This window comes from Camelus ferus, chromosome 32 (assembly GCF_009834535.1).
Source record: "Camelus ferus isolate YT-003-E chromosome 32, BCGSAC_Cfer_1.0, whole genome shotgun sequence".
NCBI lineage: Eukaryota > Metazoa > Chordata > Mammalia > Artiodactyla > Camelidae > Camelus > Camelus ferus.
Genome location: NC_045727.1, coordinates 18,395,501 through 18,416,094, shown reverse-complemented (window position 1 = coordinate 18,416,094; position 20,594 = coordinate 18,395,501). Strand labels below are relative to the sequence as shown.

At 48.2% G+C, this 20,594-nt stretch overlaps 1 protein-coding gene across 5 annotated transcripts in view; it reads right to left on the bottom strand.

The window, feature by feature from the left end:
* Positions 1 to 20,594, bottom strand: part of ACACB (acetyl-CoA carboxylase beta) — a 94,697-nt gene that overhangs the window by 3,485 nt on the left and 70,618 nt on the right. For 4 of the 5 annotated variants that reach the window (XM_014551888.2, XM_032471622.1, XM_032471624.1 and 1 more), the window contains exons 33-48: positions 19,470 to 19,685; positions 17,918 to 18,073; positions 16,930 to 17,133; positions 15,813 to 15,968; positions 15,493 to 15,615; positions 15,116 to 15,385; positions 13,798 to 13,895; positions 12,648 to 12,768; positions 10,999 to 11,109; positions 9,961 to 10,104; positions 9,232 to 9,352; positions 7,329 to 7,425; positions 5,678 to 5,774; positions 4,156 to 4,291; positions 2,832 to 3,009; positions 569 to 681 (exon numbers count right to left, since the gene is read on the bottom strand). In XM_014551888.2, coding sequence (XP_014407374.1) covers positions 569 to 681; positions 2,832 to 3,009; positions 4,156 to 4,291; positions 5,678 to 5,774; positions 7,329 to 7,425; positions 9,232 to 9,352; positions 9,961 to 10,104; positions 10,999 to 11,109; positions 12,648 to 12,768; positions 13,798 to 13,895; positions 15,116 to 15,385; positions 15,493 to 15,615; positions 15,813 to 15,968; positions 16,930 to 17,133; positions 17,918 to 18,073; positions 19,470 to 19,685 — 2,341 coding nt within the window. The remainder of the gene's footprint in view (positions 1 to 568; positions 682 to 2,831; positions 3,010 to 4,155; positions 4,292 to 5,677; positions 5,775 to 7,328; positions 7,426 to 9,231; positions 9,353 to 9,960; positions 10,105 to 10,998; positions 11,110 to 12,647; positions 12,769 to 13,797; positions 13,896 to 15,115; positions 15,386 to 15,492; positions 15,616 to 15,812; positions 15,969 to 16,929; positions 17,134 to 17,917; positions 18,074 to 19,469; positions 19,686 to 20,594) is intronic. The other variant, XR_004316645.1, reaches the window with a different exon arrangement.

Here is a 20,594-nt window from a genome sequence, read left to right as displayed (position 1 = left end):
TTATAGAGAAGTTGAATCTGTAGTTAGAAACCCCCTATCAAGGATTTAAAGAAATAATGCCAATTCGAACTCACAAAATAGGAGGGAGCATGTCCCAACGCACTCCATGACAGCAGTGTTACCCTGATACCAGACCGAAGAAATTTCCCAGCATCATCAATCTTGTAAATAGCATAAAGATACTGCCACTTAATATGGAATTTTAAAGAGAATTATACCTGAAGTTACAAGTGAAACAAAGCTATCACTCGAACGAGATTGGTAAAATATGCCTGATGGAAAATTCTACAGGGGCATTTTGCTGCCAATATTCTAATGTTCCTTATTGGACCAAAATACTTCAATTGTTATACCTCGTATGTGCTGAAAAATACATTCACTCAGGCCTAGAGTATGTTTTTTAATGATAAAGGGGTTGATACGCTATATGTGAACATTTAAAATATCTTGCGAGTTTTGTAGTTGTGTTTTGGTATGTCTTCACTTTAACATCCTAGAAGCCTCCAGCAACAGTGAGGGCTGGGCCTCTCTTGACTTCTGAGAGGTGACGCATTTCAGACCCACTCACCGAGCTGTTCCACGAGCTTCTTGCAAGTTGGGTCAATCCTTCTCATGGTCTTTATCAGATCCTTCTTCCTGTACTTGATCTCCACTATACCCTCCGGCTCTAGAACATTCCCCCTAAGGAAAGCAACGGTAGCGGGGTTGGTGAACGAGGTGTCCCCCAGCAAGAGACAGCCAGGGGATGTGGGGTGGAGACTGGACAGTCAGGAAATTTGGCGTCAGTTCTCAACTCTTTCATGGACTCACTGTGTGACCCTGGCAAGTCACTTCCCCTCTCTGGTCATCTGTATCTATATCCACAAAATGAAGGACTGAACCAACTTTTTAAAGTTTCTTGCAGCATGGAGGCTCCTTAAAAAACTAAAAATAGAGTTACCATATGATCCTGCAATCCCACTCCTGGGCATCTATCTGGAAAAAGGTGAAAACTCTAATTCTAAAAGATACATGCACCCCAAAGTTCATAACAGCACTATTTACAATAGTTAAGACATGGAAGCAACCTAAATATCCATAGACAGATGTATATATATATATATATATATATATATATATATATATATATATATATATATATATATATATATATATATACAATGGAATATTACTCAGCCATAAAAAGAATGAAATAATGCCATTTGCAGCAACATGGATGGACCTAGAGATTATTATCCTAAGTGAAGTAAGTCAAAGAAAAATATTATATGATACCATTTATATATGAAATCTACAAAAAAGTACAAATGAACTGATTTACAAAACAGAAACAGACTTACAGACATAGAAAACAAACTTACGTTACCAAAGGGGAAGGCAGGGGAGGGATAAACTGGGAGTATGGGATTAACATATACACACTACTATATATAAAACAGATAAACAACAAGGTCCTACTGTATAGCACAGGGCTATATTCAGTATCCTGTAATAATCTATAATGGAAAACAATTTTTAAAAAGAACATATATATTATAATCTATATATAATCCAATCACTTTGCTGTACATCTGAAACTAACACAATATTGTAAATCAGCTATAATTCAATTTTTTAAAAAGTTTTCTGAACTCTGGAAGATCCTTTCAGTTCTAAGGGCATGTGACTCTCTCCAGAACAGCCTAACCCACAAGCTCTTCAGCCAGTTCTTTCTGACTTTCCTACTCTCTGCTCTCCTAGAGCCAGGGTACTGTTTCCAATCTCCTTAAAACACTCAAAGGTACAATTAGGAGTCCAAGGTAAGAGCAGCCCTCCCATTTCCAACCCTCTCACTCACCCCAAAGTCTCCCACTGCTCCCTTTCTTTTGATAGTTGGAAGCCCTGAGGAATCCCAGATGTAGCTCTGAGCCTCCTGGTGGCCAGAGCAAAAAGTTAATGAACAACCCTATTTGAGGCTGCTCGTGTTCTGAGTCTTCCTTGGGGGGTGACCTCAGCAGGTCACTGAAGGCAGGAGAGCTTTGGCTCATTTGCACCATATCACAATGCCTAACAGAATGCCTGAGACATAGTAGGTGCTCAGTATATATTCACTGAAGTAGTGAATGAATAAGGGAGCAGGGACAGGAAGAGAATGCCTATCTGCACTTGGAGCAGAACTACTCTCGAGACCTTTACATCCTGCACAGCATGTAGCAGAGTCTTCATTTTGAAGGTACTCAAACACTGAATGGCAAGGATTACTGTCATTATCCTTTCTGTAAGAGTTCCTGGGATAAATTCCTGATTAAAAAAAAAAAGGGCCCAGGTTTCTCTTCCCTGAAGCACTGATATCCTATCAGGCAAGTATTCATCCAGTCATTTGTTTGGACAGTATTTCCCTAGCCCCCACTAGGAGTCAAGCACTGTACTAAGTCTTGCATTATAAACTGAATAAAATACAGCCTTGACAGGATCGCTTTGGGAATGACTCAGAGTCTAGCAAGAACTAGATAACTGGTCACATTTCCCTTTTCATCCTGGCTGCCAGGAAGTTCAGGTGCTTTTGGTCTTTCCTTATTTGACTGCAACCCTCCCTAGGAAGTAGGTGAGTATAAGTTATAAAAGAACAGACAACAATTCCTCCATCACTTCCAGGCTCCAGTCATTAATTCTACGGAGAAAATCTAATTGCACCCTGCCAGTTTCAGATTGGTAAAACTGGAGGCTCTCCATCCCTTCAGAAACTCACAACACCCTTGCGATCCCCAGACAGTGGCTCCAAGGTGATGGGGCCTCGGGATTGTGAGTGAAAACAAGAAAAGGCTAAGCGGAGTTGGGGGCAACACACCCACCTGCTCTCTTTGTCTGCGTACATTTCTATGCACAGTGGATTGATAGTGGTGTCTATGACCGCCCAAGAGCCTCCCCGGAGCTCCGCATAGGGCGGGATATAGACCAGGATGGGCTGTTTGTACTGCCGGAGGCCATCCACGATGTAGGCTCCAAATTTCAGCACTTGGTCGTACATGTCTGCAAAGCAAGGCAGCTGCCTGGTGAGGCGCCCTCAGGCCCCAACCCTCGTCCACACGCAGTCTGCAACCGTAGCTGTCCTGGGGGTCCTGGGAGAGCCTGGTCAGCATGGGAGGCTACACAATGCTATGAAAAGACTCTCCCCGGGCAGGGAGGCAGGAGCTGGTCCAGGCATAGATCGCTCCCTAAGTGCCCATGTGACCCTGGACAGGTCCCTCTCCCTGCCTGCGCCTCGGTGTCCCCATCTGTAAGAGGAGGCATACGGCCATCTCTAAGATTCCTTCCAGCTCTGACTTTGTGATGCCCCTGTCCTGTCCCGCTGTTTCTGGCACAATGAACCTTCCTGACAACAACACAGTCCCCTCCCTGCTGCCCACAGGCAGCATGGCCCTCATTTTCCACCAAGACATGTCCCTTCAGGTACCAGGCACCCTATGGGGTAACAATAGTGCGGTAATGAAATCCACTGTAATTACACCGAGAGTGAACACCACATGCCAGTGACGGGCTCAATAAATCTTCATCTTGGCCCTCAGTTTGGTCCTATTCCTACCCGTTTCACAGAGGAGGGAAACTGAGGCTCGGAGAGGTCACCTGCCCAGCAGGGTTTCAGACCAGATCTGCCGGCTCCCAGTCTGGCTCGTTCTGCAACACCAAGCCATACTCAGTGGCTTCAAAACACTTGCACAGCTGTCAGGTCACTGAGGCTCACAGCGGCCCCCTGAGGAGGGCAGGCGCCTTCTGTTCATCTTACCACACAGAGAGGTGACAGCACAGGTCACTTGGCTCACCTTCTCGTATTTTTTTTTAGTGGAGGTACTGGGGATTGAACCCGGGACCTCGGTCACGCTAAGCATGAGCTCTACCATTGAGCTATACCCTCCCCTGGCCCAGGTGACTTGGCAGCTTCCTGGGGCTGTCCCTACACTGCTCCTCATGGTGTAACCTCCGGCAAGTCACACTGGAAATGCTCAGCTCCTCATCTATAAAATGGCTGGCCTTACCTGAATGGCTCCTGTCCTCAGGGTTGGGGGGCTCTTCTAAGATGATAGGACCATAGAGAGAAAACGGCGTGGCCACCCCGAGGGCGCTGTCCTGGGTGCTGACCCCGCAGCTTAAGGGCACCCACAAGGAAAGACACTTTACCTTTCATGCCGCCCGAGAACCCCCGCCAGTTGGCAAAGATCATCAGAGGCAAGTTCTCCCGGCTGAAATCCTTGATGGCCTGTGCCGTCTTGTAGGCCGAGTCTGGGAACCACACCTGGCCCGCCTGCTGGATCACCTGGAACACAGAGTGGCCGGGGTCAGCCTCCTCTGTGACAGAGTGGCCCCGTGACAAGGGACAGCCACTCACACTGCAGAGGGCAGGCAGTCTGATCCGTATTGGCACCAATGTCAGAGCCAGGGCTCATAGGGAGGGCCTGAAGCTCGGCTGTCAGGGCCCCTCTTGACCTTCACGCTGTAGCCCAGGGAGGTTCCTGCTGCCTGTTGACAGGTGACCAGCTGGTGGAGGCTACAGTGAGTGGGATCCCAGGACCTGCCCTCTGACATCTGCACTCCTCCCAGTATGTGCCGTGGCCCACCTTAGGAACAGCAACAGTGATGGGGGTGGGAGAGATTCCTAGGGACCTGTCGTCCCCTGAGGAACGAGGAAGACAATGCAGAACATCATGCATCCTGCAGACAGGCACGGGCCCCCAGGGGCCAAGGACCCCTCTGGGTCTCTGAGTTGGAAAGACAGACATGCGACCACCCAGGACCCACTCTTGTCAGCTGAGCCAGCGAAAACAGCAGCCCCAGCAAAACCACAGTGAGGCATCACCTCACACCTGTCAGAATGGCCATCATCAAAAAGCCTACAAATAGCCAGTGTTGGCGAGGATGTGGAGAAGAGGGAACCCTTGTACACTGTTGGTGGGAATGCAAATTGGTGCAGCCACTATGGAGAACAGTATGGAGGTTTCTCAAAAAACTAAAAACAGAACTACCATAAGATTCAGCAATTTCACTCCTGGGTATATATCCAAAAAAAAAACCCAAACACTGATCTGAAAAGATATAGACACCCCAATGTTCACAGCAGCACTATATACAACAGCCAAGATATGGAAGCAACCCCAGTGCCCATCAACAAATGAATGGAGGAAGATGTGCTATATGTACACACATATGCGCACACACACACAATGGAATACTACTCAGCCATTAAAAAGAATAAAATGCTGCCATTTGCAGCAACATGGATGGACCTAGAGAATACTATACTTAGTGAAATAAGTCAGACAGAGAAAGACAAATACAGTAGAATATCACTTACATGTGGAATCCAGAAAATGATACAAATGAATGTATATGCAAAACAGAAACAGACTCACAAATACAGAAAACAAACTAGTGGTTACCAAAGGGGAGAGGGAAGGCTGGAGGGGCACATTAGGGGTATGGGATACAAACTACAATGTATAAATTAGATAAGCAACAAGGATGTATTGTATAGCACAGGAAATTATAGTCATCTTATAATAACTTTTAATGGAGTATAATCTGTAAAAATACTGAATCACTATGCTGCACACCTGAAATTAATGTAATATTGTAAATCAACTATACTTCAAAAAAAAAAAATACAAACCATGAAAGCAGCAGCCCCAGCACCCTGGCTCCTTACCTTGGCCTCGGAATCCGGGTTGGCGGGGTCTGCGGGCACAGCCACCTCCACTGTTCGTGTCTCCACGGCGATCACCCCGACGGGGATACCCCCCAGCCTGTGAGGTGGAGTGCAGGTGAACCAGGGCCCTGGGCAGCGCCCCAGGCAGGTTGAGGGGCAGCTGGGTCCACCTGGCCCCAGCTGATATTCTGGGCACATAGGCACTACTGGCCAGGCTGAGGGCACAGAGCGGCGAGTACCAAAAATCAGTACTGAATGGCAAGGCAGCAGCCTCAAAGCAGTGAAGAGCCTCTCAAGCTAGCAGACTGGAAAGGTCCCTCGGGTGCCCAGCTGCCATGGCTGGTGGGGGAGCGTCGGGCCAGTGCAGGCATGGGAGCAGCACTGTTCCCTAGAACCTTCTGTGATGATGGCCAGGTTCTCTCGCTGCCTGTCCGGGATGGCAGCTGCCAGCTGCATGTGGCCACTGTGAGCACCTGAAAGGTGGCAGGGACAGCTGAGGAACTGAACAAGTCATCCTCTCTTTCACGGTAATTCGTTTGAATTTGAATCGTCACATGTGGTCAGCAGCTACCACCTTGGACAGTGTGGGTGCAGACACCACGTCATGTCTGGAAAGGGGTGGAGGGATGCTGAGCTGGAAGGAGCTCCAGATAAGGGGATTCCACGGCTGCCCCGAGCCACGTGCATCCTTGAATTACCCTCATTCACTCCCCTAGCAGTTGTATGAGGCAGATTTGGGGAGCTCGGTCTTCAAATAAAGAGCTTTCAAGTGAAAGGAGTAGACTGCATCTCAGGTTTAAAAAAATATTAAATTAAAAAAATAATAAAACACGGAAAAGCAACTAACTGCCAACACGAGGCTTAGTATTTTAATACTTACTGCCTGGGGAGTAAATAATAAAAGTAACAATAACAATGGTAGCCCTGTGGACCGTTTAGGATAATTTAAGTGCCTAACAGATGTTATCGCTTCTCATCATCACAACCACCCTGGGGGGGTGTAGAATTATTATCCCCATTTTGCAGATGGGGCTCAAAGAGGGTGTGTCACAGAGCTGGGGCTTGACCTTAGGTCCAACTCCAGAACCTGGACTTGTCGCGACTGCATCGTGCCAGGAATCTCAGTGGTAAATGAGGAGGATGCCGCTTCAGGCTCTATATAAGGGGGACTTCCAGGCAGCTGGATCTATCCAAAGAGATGAGGGCTACACCGCTGAGAAGTGAGCGGCTTGGCTGTGAAAGCATTCAAGCATGTAAGCCTTCCACCAGCTATGGCATACGAGCGGGGTTCCTGCCCGTGGCCCTCTTGAAATGAAGTCTACAGTTCTGACGGAGAGTACCGGGGCTGCCTTCTGATTCCCCAAGGGGTCTGTGGCCCCCCTGGTTAGGGAGCCCTGCCCCAGGGGCAGCAAGAAGTTGGCTGAGATGTCTTCTAAGGCTACAGAAAAATCCAGACTTTATGAAGAAGTTCATCATCCAGAAAACCATCCCACCCTCCACTGTCGTTTGTTTTTTCAGAAAAATCCTGGGGCCAAGAAGAAAGTGTCCCTAGGGGCCGCCCAGGCGGGGAAAGAATCCTTGTCCTGGTACCTGGGAGGCCCAGTGCCTGGTGAGGCCAGGTGAGCGCTGCCCGCCCCGTCCTCAGGGTTACCTTGCTCGCCCCGTCACCACGGTTGAGGCCCAGGGCGCCATGATCTCCTTGAAACTGCCCTGGTCGAAGAATCCACTCTGCCAGGACCCCTTCAGAGCTGTGGGCAGAAGGGCAGACACTGAGGCCGAGGGGCTGAGGCTGGTGGGGGCCCCCAGGGTCTGCCTGGGGGCGCAGACTGCTCTCAGTCTTAGGACAGCCCGACCTTGGCAGCCCAAATACCTTTTTACCCCAGAAAACTACATAGACCCCAAGAAACACCCCAGGTTTTCAGTTGGGACCCTTATAGGGCTGGGACCCTTATAGGGCTAGACCCCAGGAGTAAAAGTAAACAGGAAATACACCAACACTTCCAAACACTGAAGCCTGATTTTAACTGTTTTTTAAGGCTCTTCATTCAATAGAAATTTTTATTCCTACTAACATTATAGGTGCTACCTATTGTCATCATTGTTACTGATCTAATAAGGTTGTACGTGTTGGAACAGCAGAGGATAGTTTAATACATTTTTACTGTGGTAGAAAAAAAACAATACACCAAGTCAGGAAGTCAGTCCTTAGAGAACATCCAACTCCATCAACTCCCCTCAGTGCCAAACACAAGGAGATCCTAACCACAGTCTCTGCCTTTTCTTCCCAAGAAGCAAATAGAGGTGATGGATGCCTTTGGAGGGCAGGATTTCAGGACGGGACCACTTGCTCCCCCTCAAAACTCATCCCTGACCTGGTGGCTGCTGCTTAAAAATCATTCAACTGGGAAGAAAGTCTTCAGTTTCAGAGAGAGAGAGAGAAAATGAATAAGATGTCAATTGCATCGTTTCTTGGCCTTTTGGCTAAGATCCGGTGTGATGTCAATCGCAGTCATCCCTGGAGTGGACATGGTGGCTTGAATCCACACCACAGTGTAGATGACTGCAGTTTGGACAAGAGGAGGCAGGTAGCATGAGAGATCTCAAGTTGCAGGTGTGGGAGGCTGGGCTCCTGGGAACAAAGCAGCCCAACCTGATAGCTTTCTCAGCCTACAGCTGGAAAAAACTGCCAGGCGGGTTTTTTTTTTTTTTTTTTTTTTTTTTGTAAGTGAAGTTAAGCCAATGCTTTAGCCAGTGCTCACTGGCGAGAAAGCCCAAGAGAAATGGCAGATGGAGAAACAGGCCACAGGGCTTTTTCTACCAGCAGCACCTGGCTGGCTCCTGGAGGCCCCTCCCCTGCTCCACGGAACTGAATGGGGAGGCCGATTTCTTAAAGGGAGCAGCATGTGAAATTCTAGACTTGGGATTAGGGTAACGGTGGGGGCGGAGGTGGGGGTCAGCTTTCCCGTTCTGCCCTGGTTGCTCAAAATGTCATCAGATACCTCCAGGAGGCAAACCTGTCCCGTTCAGAGAGACAGGGAGAGAGAGAACATGTGTGTGTCCAAGCACGCGGGCACGCACGTGTGTGTACATCTATAAATGGGTGTCTGCAAAAGTGGGAGTAGAAGAGGCTAAGTTGCTCGTCCTGGGGAAACTCATGGAGAGTTACCTTAGTTAAGTTTAGCCAAATAGAGAAAAAGTCGGCGGGAGGGTGGGGGGAGAAGCATCCTTCTCTTTGAAACAGTGATGTTTCAGCACTAGAGTTTCCAGCTGTGTGACCACTGGGCAATGTGGGGAGGGAAGCCATGACCTGTGCTACACTTCACCTCCAACCATCAGCTCCAGAAACTCGAGGCTGTTTCCACTCCTTCTTGGTCAAGAAATAGCTCAGGAAAAGCATAGAGAAAACCTCCCCCCACGCCCCCTGCATTTGATCTCAGGTATATCCCTCTGGAACATCTGACCAAATATCAATGCTTCCACCTATATGTTCCCCGTCCCCAGTGCAGAAACAAAATCTAAGACCCAGGTCTCAGGCAAAGCTCTTCAGGACTTACTTGGGTGAGGCCTTCCTGCAAGCAACCACCGGGGGTCGTAGGGTACACGGGATGGTTGGAATTCTATTTCTCTGTCAATGGGGTCAGTGGGTGTGATGATAGGGACTGGGCTGTGATTATCCTAGAAGAGAAAGCCAGGTCTCCAACTCAGTCCTCTGTGCTTGTCAGCAATGCCTGCGGTCTGCAATTCACTCTTCTCTGACTATGACGATGCCCATTTGTGCAGCCGAAGCCAAAGCTGATCATTGTAATGATGAGCCGTGCTTGGTGAGGGCCCTCTGAGCGCTGGGCGCTCCACATCACTTCACTTAACCATGATGCTAACACCCTGGGGTCAGTGCTCTTGTTGCTCCCATTTCACAGACAAGGAAATCGAGGCTCAGGAAGATGAAAAGATGGTCCCAAGGCCTCACTGCTACTCAGGAGGAAGCCAGTTATCAAATCTAGCCTGACTGCAAAGCTTAAAGATTCTGTTGTCCAATGTTACCTGTTTTGAGAGGCAATGCTACCCCTTTCTAAAGGATCAACAGATAGCATCCTTACAATGGCTTTTTTAAAAAAAAGTAAAGAACAGCGAGGGCAGGGCTGGGTACCAGAAAGGGAAGGAGGGAAGAGTAAAGGAAAATGAACCCCATCCATATTTTCGGTGCTCCCTGCTCCCCACACCCCCTGGCAAATGAACTTGGTAACAGAGTCTTCTGGGCTCTAGGCTGCAGGGGGGAACTGCACCTTTGGCATATAGGACAGCCACTCCAGGATGGTACAGACACCCTCGAAGTCATCCGGCACGGTGATGTGGGAGACGCCATTGTAGTGCATGATCTGTACGCCGCCCAGCTGGTTGTTGGACGTGTAAACCTCTCTGCCCAGGACCTGCTTTGACATGGCATGGTTAGCAGGGTCCTGCCCGACCCGGGGCCCTTCCACTTGTTCGGAAATCATCTCCCTTGGTGGTCCTCAAACCCCAGCTGCATGTTACAATGATTTGGGAGCTTTCTAAAGTCCTGATGCCCGGGTTGCATCCAGACCGATTATATCAGAATCTCTGGTATCTTTTTTTTTTTTTTTTTTAACTTCCAGGCAATTTCAGTATGCAGCCCAAGTTGAGAATCAGCGAGCCAGTGATTACTTCGGTCCTCTCCAAGGCAAAGCCCTACGCAGCGCTTCTGACTCAGCAGGTCTGTGGTGGGGCCTGGGAATCTGCATCTTTATCATGATCCCAGGTGATGCTGACGCTATTAGCTCAGGGGCCGGACTTTGAGACCCTCAGCGGGATTTTAGCATAACATTTGTTATGAAGGCTTTATAGAAATGTGGACAGCATTTTACTACAGTGAAAAAAAGTAGGATGAAATTGCATCCACTAAGAGTCTAATCACGTAAAGACATGAGAGGAAAATACACCAAAATTATAGTAGGAGCAAAATCACTTTTGGGGGGGTCTTTTTTCCCAATTTTCTGCAATGTGTAATGCCATTTTAATAATTTTTAAAAATTTAAATTACAGTAATACAGAAAGTTCCACCAAAGAACCTAATATGTATATGTGTGTATACACACACACACACACACACACACACACACACACACACACACACACACACACATAATTTCTTTTTGGCTCATAAGAGGCTCACGTAACTGCACACTGGAAAATCGTAGGGATGAAAGTGGTTTCATGTTGAGAAAAATTCCCCACCAGGGATATCGGGAATGTTAAAATGACCCCCCCATATGTCCACTCCCCAGTGGCCCCTTCGAGGTCACCTTGTTGAGAGCCATTGCTCCAGTCAGGATGATGTGGGAGTTCTCCACCTGGATCACTCGCTGGCCCAGCCTCACCAGGTAGGCCCCGATCCCAATGGCCCGGCAGGTCACCTGTGGAGACAGGATGTCTCCTGTACTCCCGAGGGCCACGGGCCCTGCCCCCTGAAGCGGGGACAGCCCAGGAACCCGCCGGGCACATATGCAGGTTAAGCTTGGCCACTGGCAACCTGATCAGGGGCCAAACAGCGCGGCACAAGCCTGCCCTTCAGGGTCCCCTGAACTTGGCCTCATATCCAGAAAGATTGGGGTTGGTGAAGAAGACTGTTGTAAAGACAGACAGCAGACATAGAATGTTCTGGTTCTCACTTCAAGAGGCATGTCTATGGCTCCTCTGAGCCTGGTCACTTCTAAGCCATTGCAGCCACCGCCACAACCAAAGGACGGCTAGGAGTGCGTGTGAAACTGGAAAAAGCCGAGTGAGATTTGTGCCGAGTTAACAGCATCAGGCCAATGTGTATATATATATATATATATATATATATATAACATTTACATATACATTTATATATTTTTGGAATATGTAAAAATATATGTATCTTTTTATATCTTTCAAAATGAAAAGGCATATATAGGAATATGCAGATACATATATCTCTATTTTTGAAATATATGTGAAACATACATAAATGACATCAAGAAAAGAAGCCCAAGGAAGACACTCATGGCCAGCATTTTCCACCTTAGAAACCAAAGATCCAACATTGAAGGTAAAAATCAGGCCTTGAGTGACAGTTCACAATGAAAGAGTACTCTCATTCCTCCTCTACCAGAAACAGAAAATATTTTTGAAAAGGCCAAAGCGGGGAGCAGGAAGATACAGTTTAGTACCAGTTAAAATCGGACAAAAGATCTTCTGAATACTCAGTACCTTTTCAGTAAGAGGAGATTGGACCCCGATTTCAAACCAACCAACTATACAAAGATACTTTTGAAATAACTATTAAAACTGAACCCCCCCCCCGCCAATGACACAAATGAACTTATTTACAAAACAGAAACAGACTCACAGACATAGAAAACAAACTTACGGTTACCAAAGAGGAAAAAGGTGGGAGAGGCGAGGGATAAATTAGGAGTTTGGGATTAGTAGATACACACTACTGTCTATAAAACAGATAAACAACAAGGTCCTACTGTAGAGCACAGGGAACTATATTCAATAGCTTGTAATAACCTATAATAAAAAGAATATGAAAAATAATATATATGCATATAAATGAATCACTATGCTGTACACCAGAAACTAATGCAACATTGTAAATCAACTATACTTCAACTAAAAAAAAACTGAACCCGAACTGGGTTCTGATGATATTAAAGAATTGTGGTTAATGTTGTTGGGTGTAATAGTATTGTGGTTGTGTTAAAAAAAAAAAAAACGCAGGGGGTAAGCTTTATCTAGTAAAGATCCACACTGGGGTACTTACAGATGGAAAGATACAAGTAAGGGTTTGCTTTAAAATATTCCAAAATGGGGGTGCAGAGGGACTGGGGGTGCAGAAATGGCTCTCTTTACTTTCGTGATGACTTTGAAGTTTCTGTACTAAAAAGTTGAGATGTAAAAGAAAATAAAACAGGAGGGGACTCACCAAGCTGATGGTGACAATCTCTTCATAAGCCAGGGAGGTCTCCCCGGCAATCATGGCTGAGCCTCGCAGATTCTCTACGCCCAGACCTTCCTCCTTCCCAATGATATCCATGATGACATACCTTCAAGAACCAAACGCCGGTTAAAGACTGAGCTCCAGCCCAGAAAAATCCAAGGTGGATGCGTTTCCAGGGGCCCAAGGAAGGAAGGATGAGCAGGTGAGGGATTGCAAGATGACAGAGCAGCCAGAGGTGAAATGAAAGCAGGGGGTCTAAAACCCTCACGATAGGCCCTCCAGTCTCTAGAAGGGCAAGTACAGCATGAATAATTACCACCCCTCCAACCAAAGATAAAGGTTGAATGTTTGGAGGCTATTCTAATGAAACGTTACTCCCACCCCGCATTCCTCCAAAAGCCAGCTAGAATAGCCTTTAGTCTCCAGAGAGAGGGGGGTATACATGGAGAAGCTACTTCATTCACAATCAATCAGTCAAGATTCCATGGCCATGTAAGTACACCCAACGCATTAGAGTCATAAAAGGCATGTCAGCGCGTTAAATGTTCCAAGAAGTAAACTGCAGCAAAGACGCTTGTTAGATCTCGTTGAACTCGGTGTTTCTCAATCTTACCTGACTATGAGAAATTTTAACTCCCCTTCCACCTCCCCACACCAGATCACCTACTAACATTCCAGAAAACTCAGCCTGGGAAATTCTGACTTGGTCAACCTCACTAAAAAGCCCCCATCAACCTTCCCTGGAAAAGACAGCTGGCATAGCCTTTGACATTCTCACAGAGTCCCTGCCCACATCTCCCCAGCTCATCAAAGCACCGCTGTACCAGTTTGGCTAATGTGACCATAAACCGAAAAACCTGCGGCTCCAGGGACATTGCGAGAATCCAACCTAATTCTCCTAAATCTCCATCTTGGGGATGACAAGGATGGGTTCACCCTAAAAAAAAATGCCCCAGGTGTCTAAGTACTCAGTGCCCACAATGGAAGTGTGTGTGGGGGGTCCCATGGTACAAATACCACCACCCGCCTGAAAATACCGTCACCAGCCCAGGGGCTAAGAGACAGATTCCCCGCAAGCAGCTGAAATTAGCCACTGGAAAAATGAGGGGGCAGCCTTAGCTGTTAAGGCATTTACCTGGATTCTCCTTCTTCCTCGATGTGTTTACAGTGGACGGAGTTCAGGGAGCTGATTTTCGTGTAATCTTGGGGGGTCAGGTACAGGTATTTAAATCCCTTAAAAATATACACTTCAGTGAGGCTGAGTCCAACATCCCTACACCAACAGCCTTTTTTTTTTTTTTTATTAATTTTTAGTTTTGGGGTGGAGGTAATTCGATCCTTCCTTCCTTCCTTCCTTCCTTCCTTTCTCTTTCTTTCTTTCTTTCTTTCTTTCTTTCTTTCCTTTCTTTCCTTTCTCTTTCCTCTCCTTCTTCCCTCCCTCCCTCCTTTCCTTCCTTCTTTCACTTACTTATTTGTTTGTTTGTTTGTTTATTTTAATGGAGATACTGGGAATTAAATCCAGGACCTCCTGCAATGCTAAGCATGCACTTTACCACTGAGCTCTACCCTCCACGCTCCCAGTTTTGTTTTTTTTTTTTTAAATGTCAGCTCTAGGTAGGGAGGATGTTAATAACATGTTAACAACACAGTCACCTAACTGATGTTAATACCATACTAGTAACAGCTATAAAGTGAAGGGACTGTGTGTTTTCCACTCATCCTTATAACACAAACTTTTTTCCTGGTCTCTCGGATTTAATGTTTTTTAATCATCTTTTCATTCTCTCTCCCCTACGGAGCCTTTCAGATGCTTTTTTTTCTTAATACCAAACCCCCCCAATAAAATGTTATTACAGATACATTGTTTACATAATGTATGTCTGTATATGTGTGCGTGTGTATATGCTTTTTATGTGAAAAGAATAATTTGTGCCCCTTCTGGGGGAGGGGGAAATATTACCCCCTGAGAACACATGCTCTGGTTGCAAAGAATAAATCTGTCCCCCTGCATTTCACATCACAAAATGTGTGCTTTTGTCGAATTCATTTTGCCTCTTATAGCTGGTGTCACTGTATCTCCTGCATGACTTTTAAGAACTCCCCGAGGCCAGGGAGACACATTCTTCACCTTTGCATCCTCAGTGTGCACTGTGTTCAGGAGATGCTCAGAATATACCAACTCTGTGTTTCTATAAAAAATAACTTTTAAGAATTATTGTCCCCCTAAGGAGTCTTTTTAGACTTTTTTTCCCCCTAATCTTCAACCCCACCCACAAAATTTTAACACTAATATACTGTGTGCCTGTTTATGTGCTGTATGGATATCTGTGCTTTATACATAAAGAGCGATACCGCGTTTTCCGCTCCCTTGGAGGTGCGGTTACCCACCCCTCCAATGGAAAATACAGCTCGAGCTTGCGGGCTCACACTGCCACGCCGGCTTCGTGATGTACCTTGTGGGGGTCTGCCGGGTCCTCCCAAGCCACCTGGAACATGTGTTTGATCTCCTCTGCGAGGCCGATACGGGCCCCGCTGTTGGCAGCGAGGTAGATTTTAGGGATGCCCTCTGCTCGGGCCATCTCGGACGCCCGCAGGTACAGAAGGTCTTCTCTGGGGCCAAAGGATCCGATTCGGAAGGTGATGTCATTGCTGATGAGGATAACGTCCCGCCCTTCCGGGTACTCGGGGGTCTTAAACCTCATTTTGAAGGCCACCATGCCCACCTGGGGAGGAGACAGATGCACAAGGAAAACGAGTTTGTTTCTTTAGGGGGACCTTTTTTTTTACAAGGGTGGTTCCAGCCGGGGGCTGGGCTCTGCTGAGTTCTCACCTCATTTCCTCCAGGAAGTCGGTTCATCTCTGCCAGCTGGCCCTGAGGGTCCAGCACCAATTCGGTGTATGTCAGGATGTCTTTGGGGTACTTGTCTGGGGAGCCCCACATTTTAAAAAGAGCCTGCAGAGAGGGGAGGAAAGAGAAAAACCAGAAGTCATCCATAAGGAGGTACAGTGTGTTCAGTTTCCTTTTCTTCATGAAGACCATGTTCTTTAGAGTGGGGTCTTCTGAAGAGTAACTGAGGATGAGGGGTGTGGATGCAGGTAGAGCCTCTAAGGGGACCAGGGGTGGAGCTGCATCTCAGCCCCAGAACTTGCCTGCCTGAACATCTCCGGGAAGTCATACACGTAGGTGGTCCCCAGGGACTGGGCCTGGAACCGCTTGGCCTGAAGCAGGTCCTTGGTGACGTAGGGAGTGTTGATCAGCATCCCATGCTGGGGCCCTTGTTTGTTGCCAAAGGAGTGAAACATGATCTGGATGGGAGAGAAAGAGAAAAAGAGAGTGGGAGAGGCAAGTCTCAGAGAACCACGCACCTGCCCAGTTTATTTCTACCCGGTCCTCAATGAAAATGCAATGGGGTGGCGGGTCGAGGTGGAAACACAGCACGTATCACATAACACAGTGAGTGGTCCCGGAGGAGTAATCCTCTCTTCTCTACCCCTGTGGGCAACCAGAGCCAGGAGGGACAGTGGGAGACGTAGGCACATCGCTCCAAAGACGTAACTATCCTACAGTTAGCACACACACATGCACACACACACACACACACACCCCAAATAAATTAGTGTGTTTGTAAAACCTGGTAAAGTCCAAGTAAGATCTGCATTTAAGTTAAAAGACTAAACCAGTGTGAACTTCCTGTCTTGATAAAGTCGCTGATTATACATGATGTTATCACTGGGGGAAGCTGGGGAGAGGGGCACAGGAGAACTCTCTGTACTGTTTTCTCCTCTGCTAATTCTTCAACTTCAAGAGAGTCTAAGCATTTTGAAATAAAAAGATTTTACATATACACACACACACACACACACACGTATGTATGTGTACATGTGTGTGTGTGTGTGTGTGTGTGTATATATATATATGTAGCAGTCAACAGGCTATTTGAGTCACTTTATAAGAGTCTGTTCCAAGACACGGTTGGGGTGAATACCATTTCCCTAAGTGAACTTGGGAGCTGCGTTATGATTAACCACAATTCTCCACATCTTATCCCAAACATGGTCCTGGAATGGATTAAACTTTGTCTTCATTCTCCTTCCCAGGGGAATGAACTTATTGGGATTCAGGAGCGAACATGTTTGTCAGAAAACTCAGAGGCGTTGCCCCAATCCGGCGCGGCAAAGCCACCAAATGCCATTTTAGTGTACGTCCTGCCCTCTAAGCAGCCTGCCTCTGCTCTGACTTGCCTTCTGGGGCCCCACCCGGCCTTACATTTCCAGATCTGGGGTCGGTCACTTCTTTGTAGAGGCTGATGTCCAGATAGTAGCCAGACTCGTTGGTGATGAACAGGCGGATGGGCACAGCGCTGTCCAAGGTGGTCTGGCGGATGTTGATCTTGACCTCAGCCTGGAGCACGCGGAGCCTCCACAAGCGGCTGCCGTAGCGCATCACCATGGAGCGCACTGCCTCTTCGATCTGCCCCAAACCACAGCAGTTCCATTTCAGAACCCGCCTCGCGCACGCTGGTGACAGTTCTAGCTCTGATTATAGCTCAATGATGGGATATACCGAATGCAAAATGCACAGCACGTATATAGCAGGACAACACACAACATGTATCCATATTAGCTAATAACCATCAAAGGCATCATGCTAAGCATTTAAGCTCATTCTCTCTCTCTGTCCCCATGATTACTCAGAGAGGCCGACACTTCTGTCCCCCATTGACAGATGAGGATACTGAGGCTGGTGAGAGCTAGTGCTTCTGCGTTACACCGTATTTATCTCCATCATGCAGCCCACGCCTATGCATTTTCTCTTCCGGGAACCACGTGGACGGGTGGAGTCGGGGCTCAGCGTGGGCCCCGTGCACCCAAATATGCCAAGCTGATGCACCAGGACTTCTTCCAACCCAGAATCACCTCCATAAACCCTGCCCCTCATGGAGAACCAGCCCGTGGGGAATGGCTCAGCCACAGACCTCAGGTGCTCCCGTCCCCTCCCCCACACACGTGCAGCCCCCCAACAGAGCCTGGACTATCAGAACAGGGACAGTCCTAAGGGTAGGGCCCTGGCTGAAATACGGCTCTAGAATTAATCGACTGGTCTCTTCTCCACCTGCAGCAGCTGAGGCTCAGACATGCACGTACGCGTCCTGGAACCCCGGTCTCCAGCCCTGGAAGACAGTACCCCGAAGCAGGAAGGTCCCGGTGACGGTGAACCCAGGGCCTGGGGAGAGCCCCACCCCCAGAGGCGAGACCTTAGAGGGGTCCATGATGACGGTGGGCACGAAGTTGAGGAAGATGTGGTTGCAGTCGGTGCGCACGTTGGTGTTGTTGAACGCCACCTCCAGCTCGTCCATGGCCTCCAGGAGTAGCCGCTCCCCCTCGTTCTGCAGGTACTCGAAGGAGGCTTCCTGCCCAAGGAGGGAGAGGTAGCTGCTAAGGCCAGGGCCGCGGGGCCCCACCCGGCCTCAGACAGGGAGCAGGAGAGGGACATATTCCCCTCCTCCAAAAGAGCCCTGCTTCCAGAGGTGAAGGGACATCAAAGGCTGTCGCGTGTATTCAGCACATCTTTTATTTTCTGTATTCTGATGCTTTGACAGCTGGGGCCTTGCTGACCCTGGAGGGGATGCCCTTCCCAGGGTTCCTCAATTCCCAGAGACAGTAAATAACTCATCCATGAGCACGCTTTTCATGCAAACCAGCCAATCCAGAGCCCACACCCCAACTACCTCCTTTGTCAGGCTCTCACGACCACCATCCACCTGCCCTAATCACTCCAGCGCCAGGTACCAGACAACAGGGACAACCCCTCTACTCAGAGCCTGCTGAAATCACTCAAGATTGCCAATCTCAAGCCTGCCCCCCCTGCCTCACCTATTCCTGTAGGGCCTGCAGACTCCACAGTAAAGGCTCCTGTCCACGTATCCCCCTCACTCAGCCTCCTGACCAACCCTGGTGTTCCCCCTGTGGCCCCTGTGGCACAGCATGTCCCCTCCTCTTGGGATCTGTGAGTGACAAACAAACCACCTTTCCAGTGGCAACCATCTCCTGACCAGTTGGCCTTATTGTACGTGAATGATCATAAAAGCTATTAAAATATCTAGGTGACTGGGGTAGCAAAACATTGCGATTAGCTTAACATCCATCACTAGGAGATTTCTTAAAAACACTACACGCACATGATACATCCATGCAAGGGAACTGCACGAGGGAAATCATCTTCATTAACATGGACAAGGGTCTACAGGTTAAAAAAAAAACCCAACTCTTTAAATGATTTGTCTATCCTGAGCTCCCATCTGTAACATTACACCTACAACCCTATGTATGGAATTAGGTCTCAAAAGGGCCACCAACAGGGCTGACCCCTGAGTGACAGGATTCTGGGTCCTTCCCCTGGATTTTTTGAAAGTCTTCTCAGTATTGTCTGCAATCTTCACAAGGATTACTTTTCTAATGCAAGAAACAATGGAAAATGATCATGAACTCAATCAGGGGGAAAAAAATCCCCTTAACAAACCAGGGTCTTTCTTTTCTATCCTCCCAATTCTCTTCCCACACAGAGATCTTGGTGACAGAAGCAGGAATTCACATGACACCCCACGAAAAGAGGCCATTTCAGTGTCCACCTCCGGCCACCCCAGACTGGAGCAGCAGTCACGAGGGCAGGGCTGAGCATGCCCTGTGCACCCCGTGATCCCCAGCACGCAGCCCAGGGCCTGACCCAGGGCAGGAGCTCCGTGGAGGGAAGGCCAGCATGTGAGCGACAAGTTCAGGAGGTGTAAGGAACACACCGTGACGTCCTACCTTGGTGATCAGGTCGGAGTGCCTGATGATGACGCGGATGAAGAACCTGTGGTCGGTCACCTCCACGCCCTCCTTCACTCTGGCGGCACCCAGGTAGAGGTGCATCTTGTGGTTGGCGCAGGGCATGGCGGTCACGTCAAAGTTCCGCAACCGGCTGAGCTCCAGCTGGAAGGCCAGGGCCGGCTCCAAGTGACGGTAGATGCGGTCTTCTGCAAACTGCAGGCCGACCGGAGAGAGAAACCAGACGGACACACAGGCACATGCGGAGCTGGGTGCTGGGCTGGGTGCCTGCTTGATCCATGCCCCACTCTCCTGCACCCCCTGGTGTTTCCAGGTTTAGTGCTCAGGAATGAAAAGTTCATGGTGTCCTCTAATTGTGAGCTCAAGAGATTTGGGATTTTGCGAAGGTCTGGAGGAGAGCCAGGAATTGTGCTGGCATGACCTTCTTGGCCCTGGGGCAGCCTAACTAGTTCCCAGCACCTGCTGGCACCACCTGGCTGTTTTCTATCTGTCACAGCACAGAATATTTCCCAAGAAGTCACTAACCCCTGATTTCCTTGTAGACACTGGTCCCCAAAAGGAAGAGACTGATGGAGCTGGAGACCGAACTGAAAAGAAAATGAAGAAACTAGAGAAAGGATGAGTCTTAACTAGGAAAGTCAGACTTTGGATAAATTAAAAAACAGGGTTTGGTGGCCTCCTGGATCTGTGCTGGCAACAAGCCCACCTGTTCTAGAACAGGGATGGGCAAACTTTTTCTTAAAAGGGCAGAGGATTGATGGACTATACTGTCAGTCACAACCAGTCGGCCCTCCACCATGTGGTCTGTAGGTTCCACATCCACGGATTCAGCCAACCTCGGAGATTCCATCGGTGGTTGGCTGAATCCGCGAATGTGGAGTCCGCAGATACGGAGGGCTGATGTACCCAATTCGGCTGCTGAAGCAAAAAAGCCACAGGAGACAGTCAGTGATTAATGGGCATGGCCTCTGTTCTCATCAAACTCTGGTTATAAAAACAGGGGGCCTGCCTGCAAGCCATGGTTTGCCAACCATTGTTCTAGAAGAACATAAGAAAAAGAGGTTGGGAACCATCTCACTGAGTTACACCAGCAAGTACAAAAGG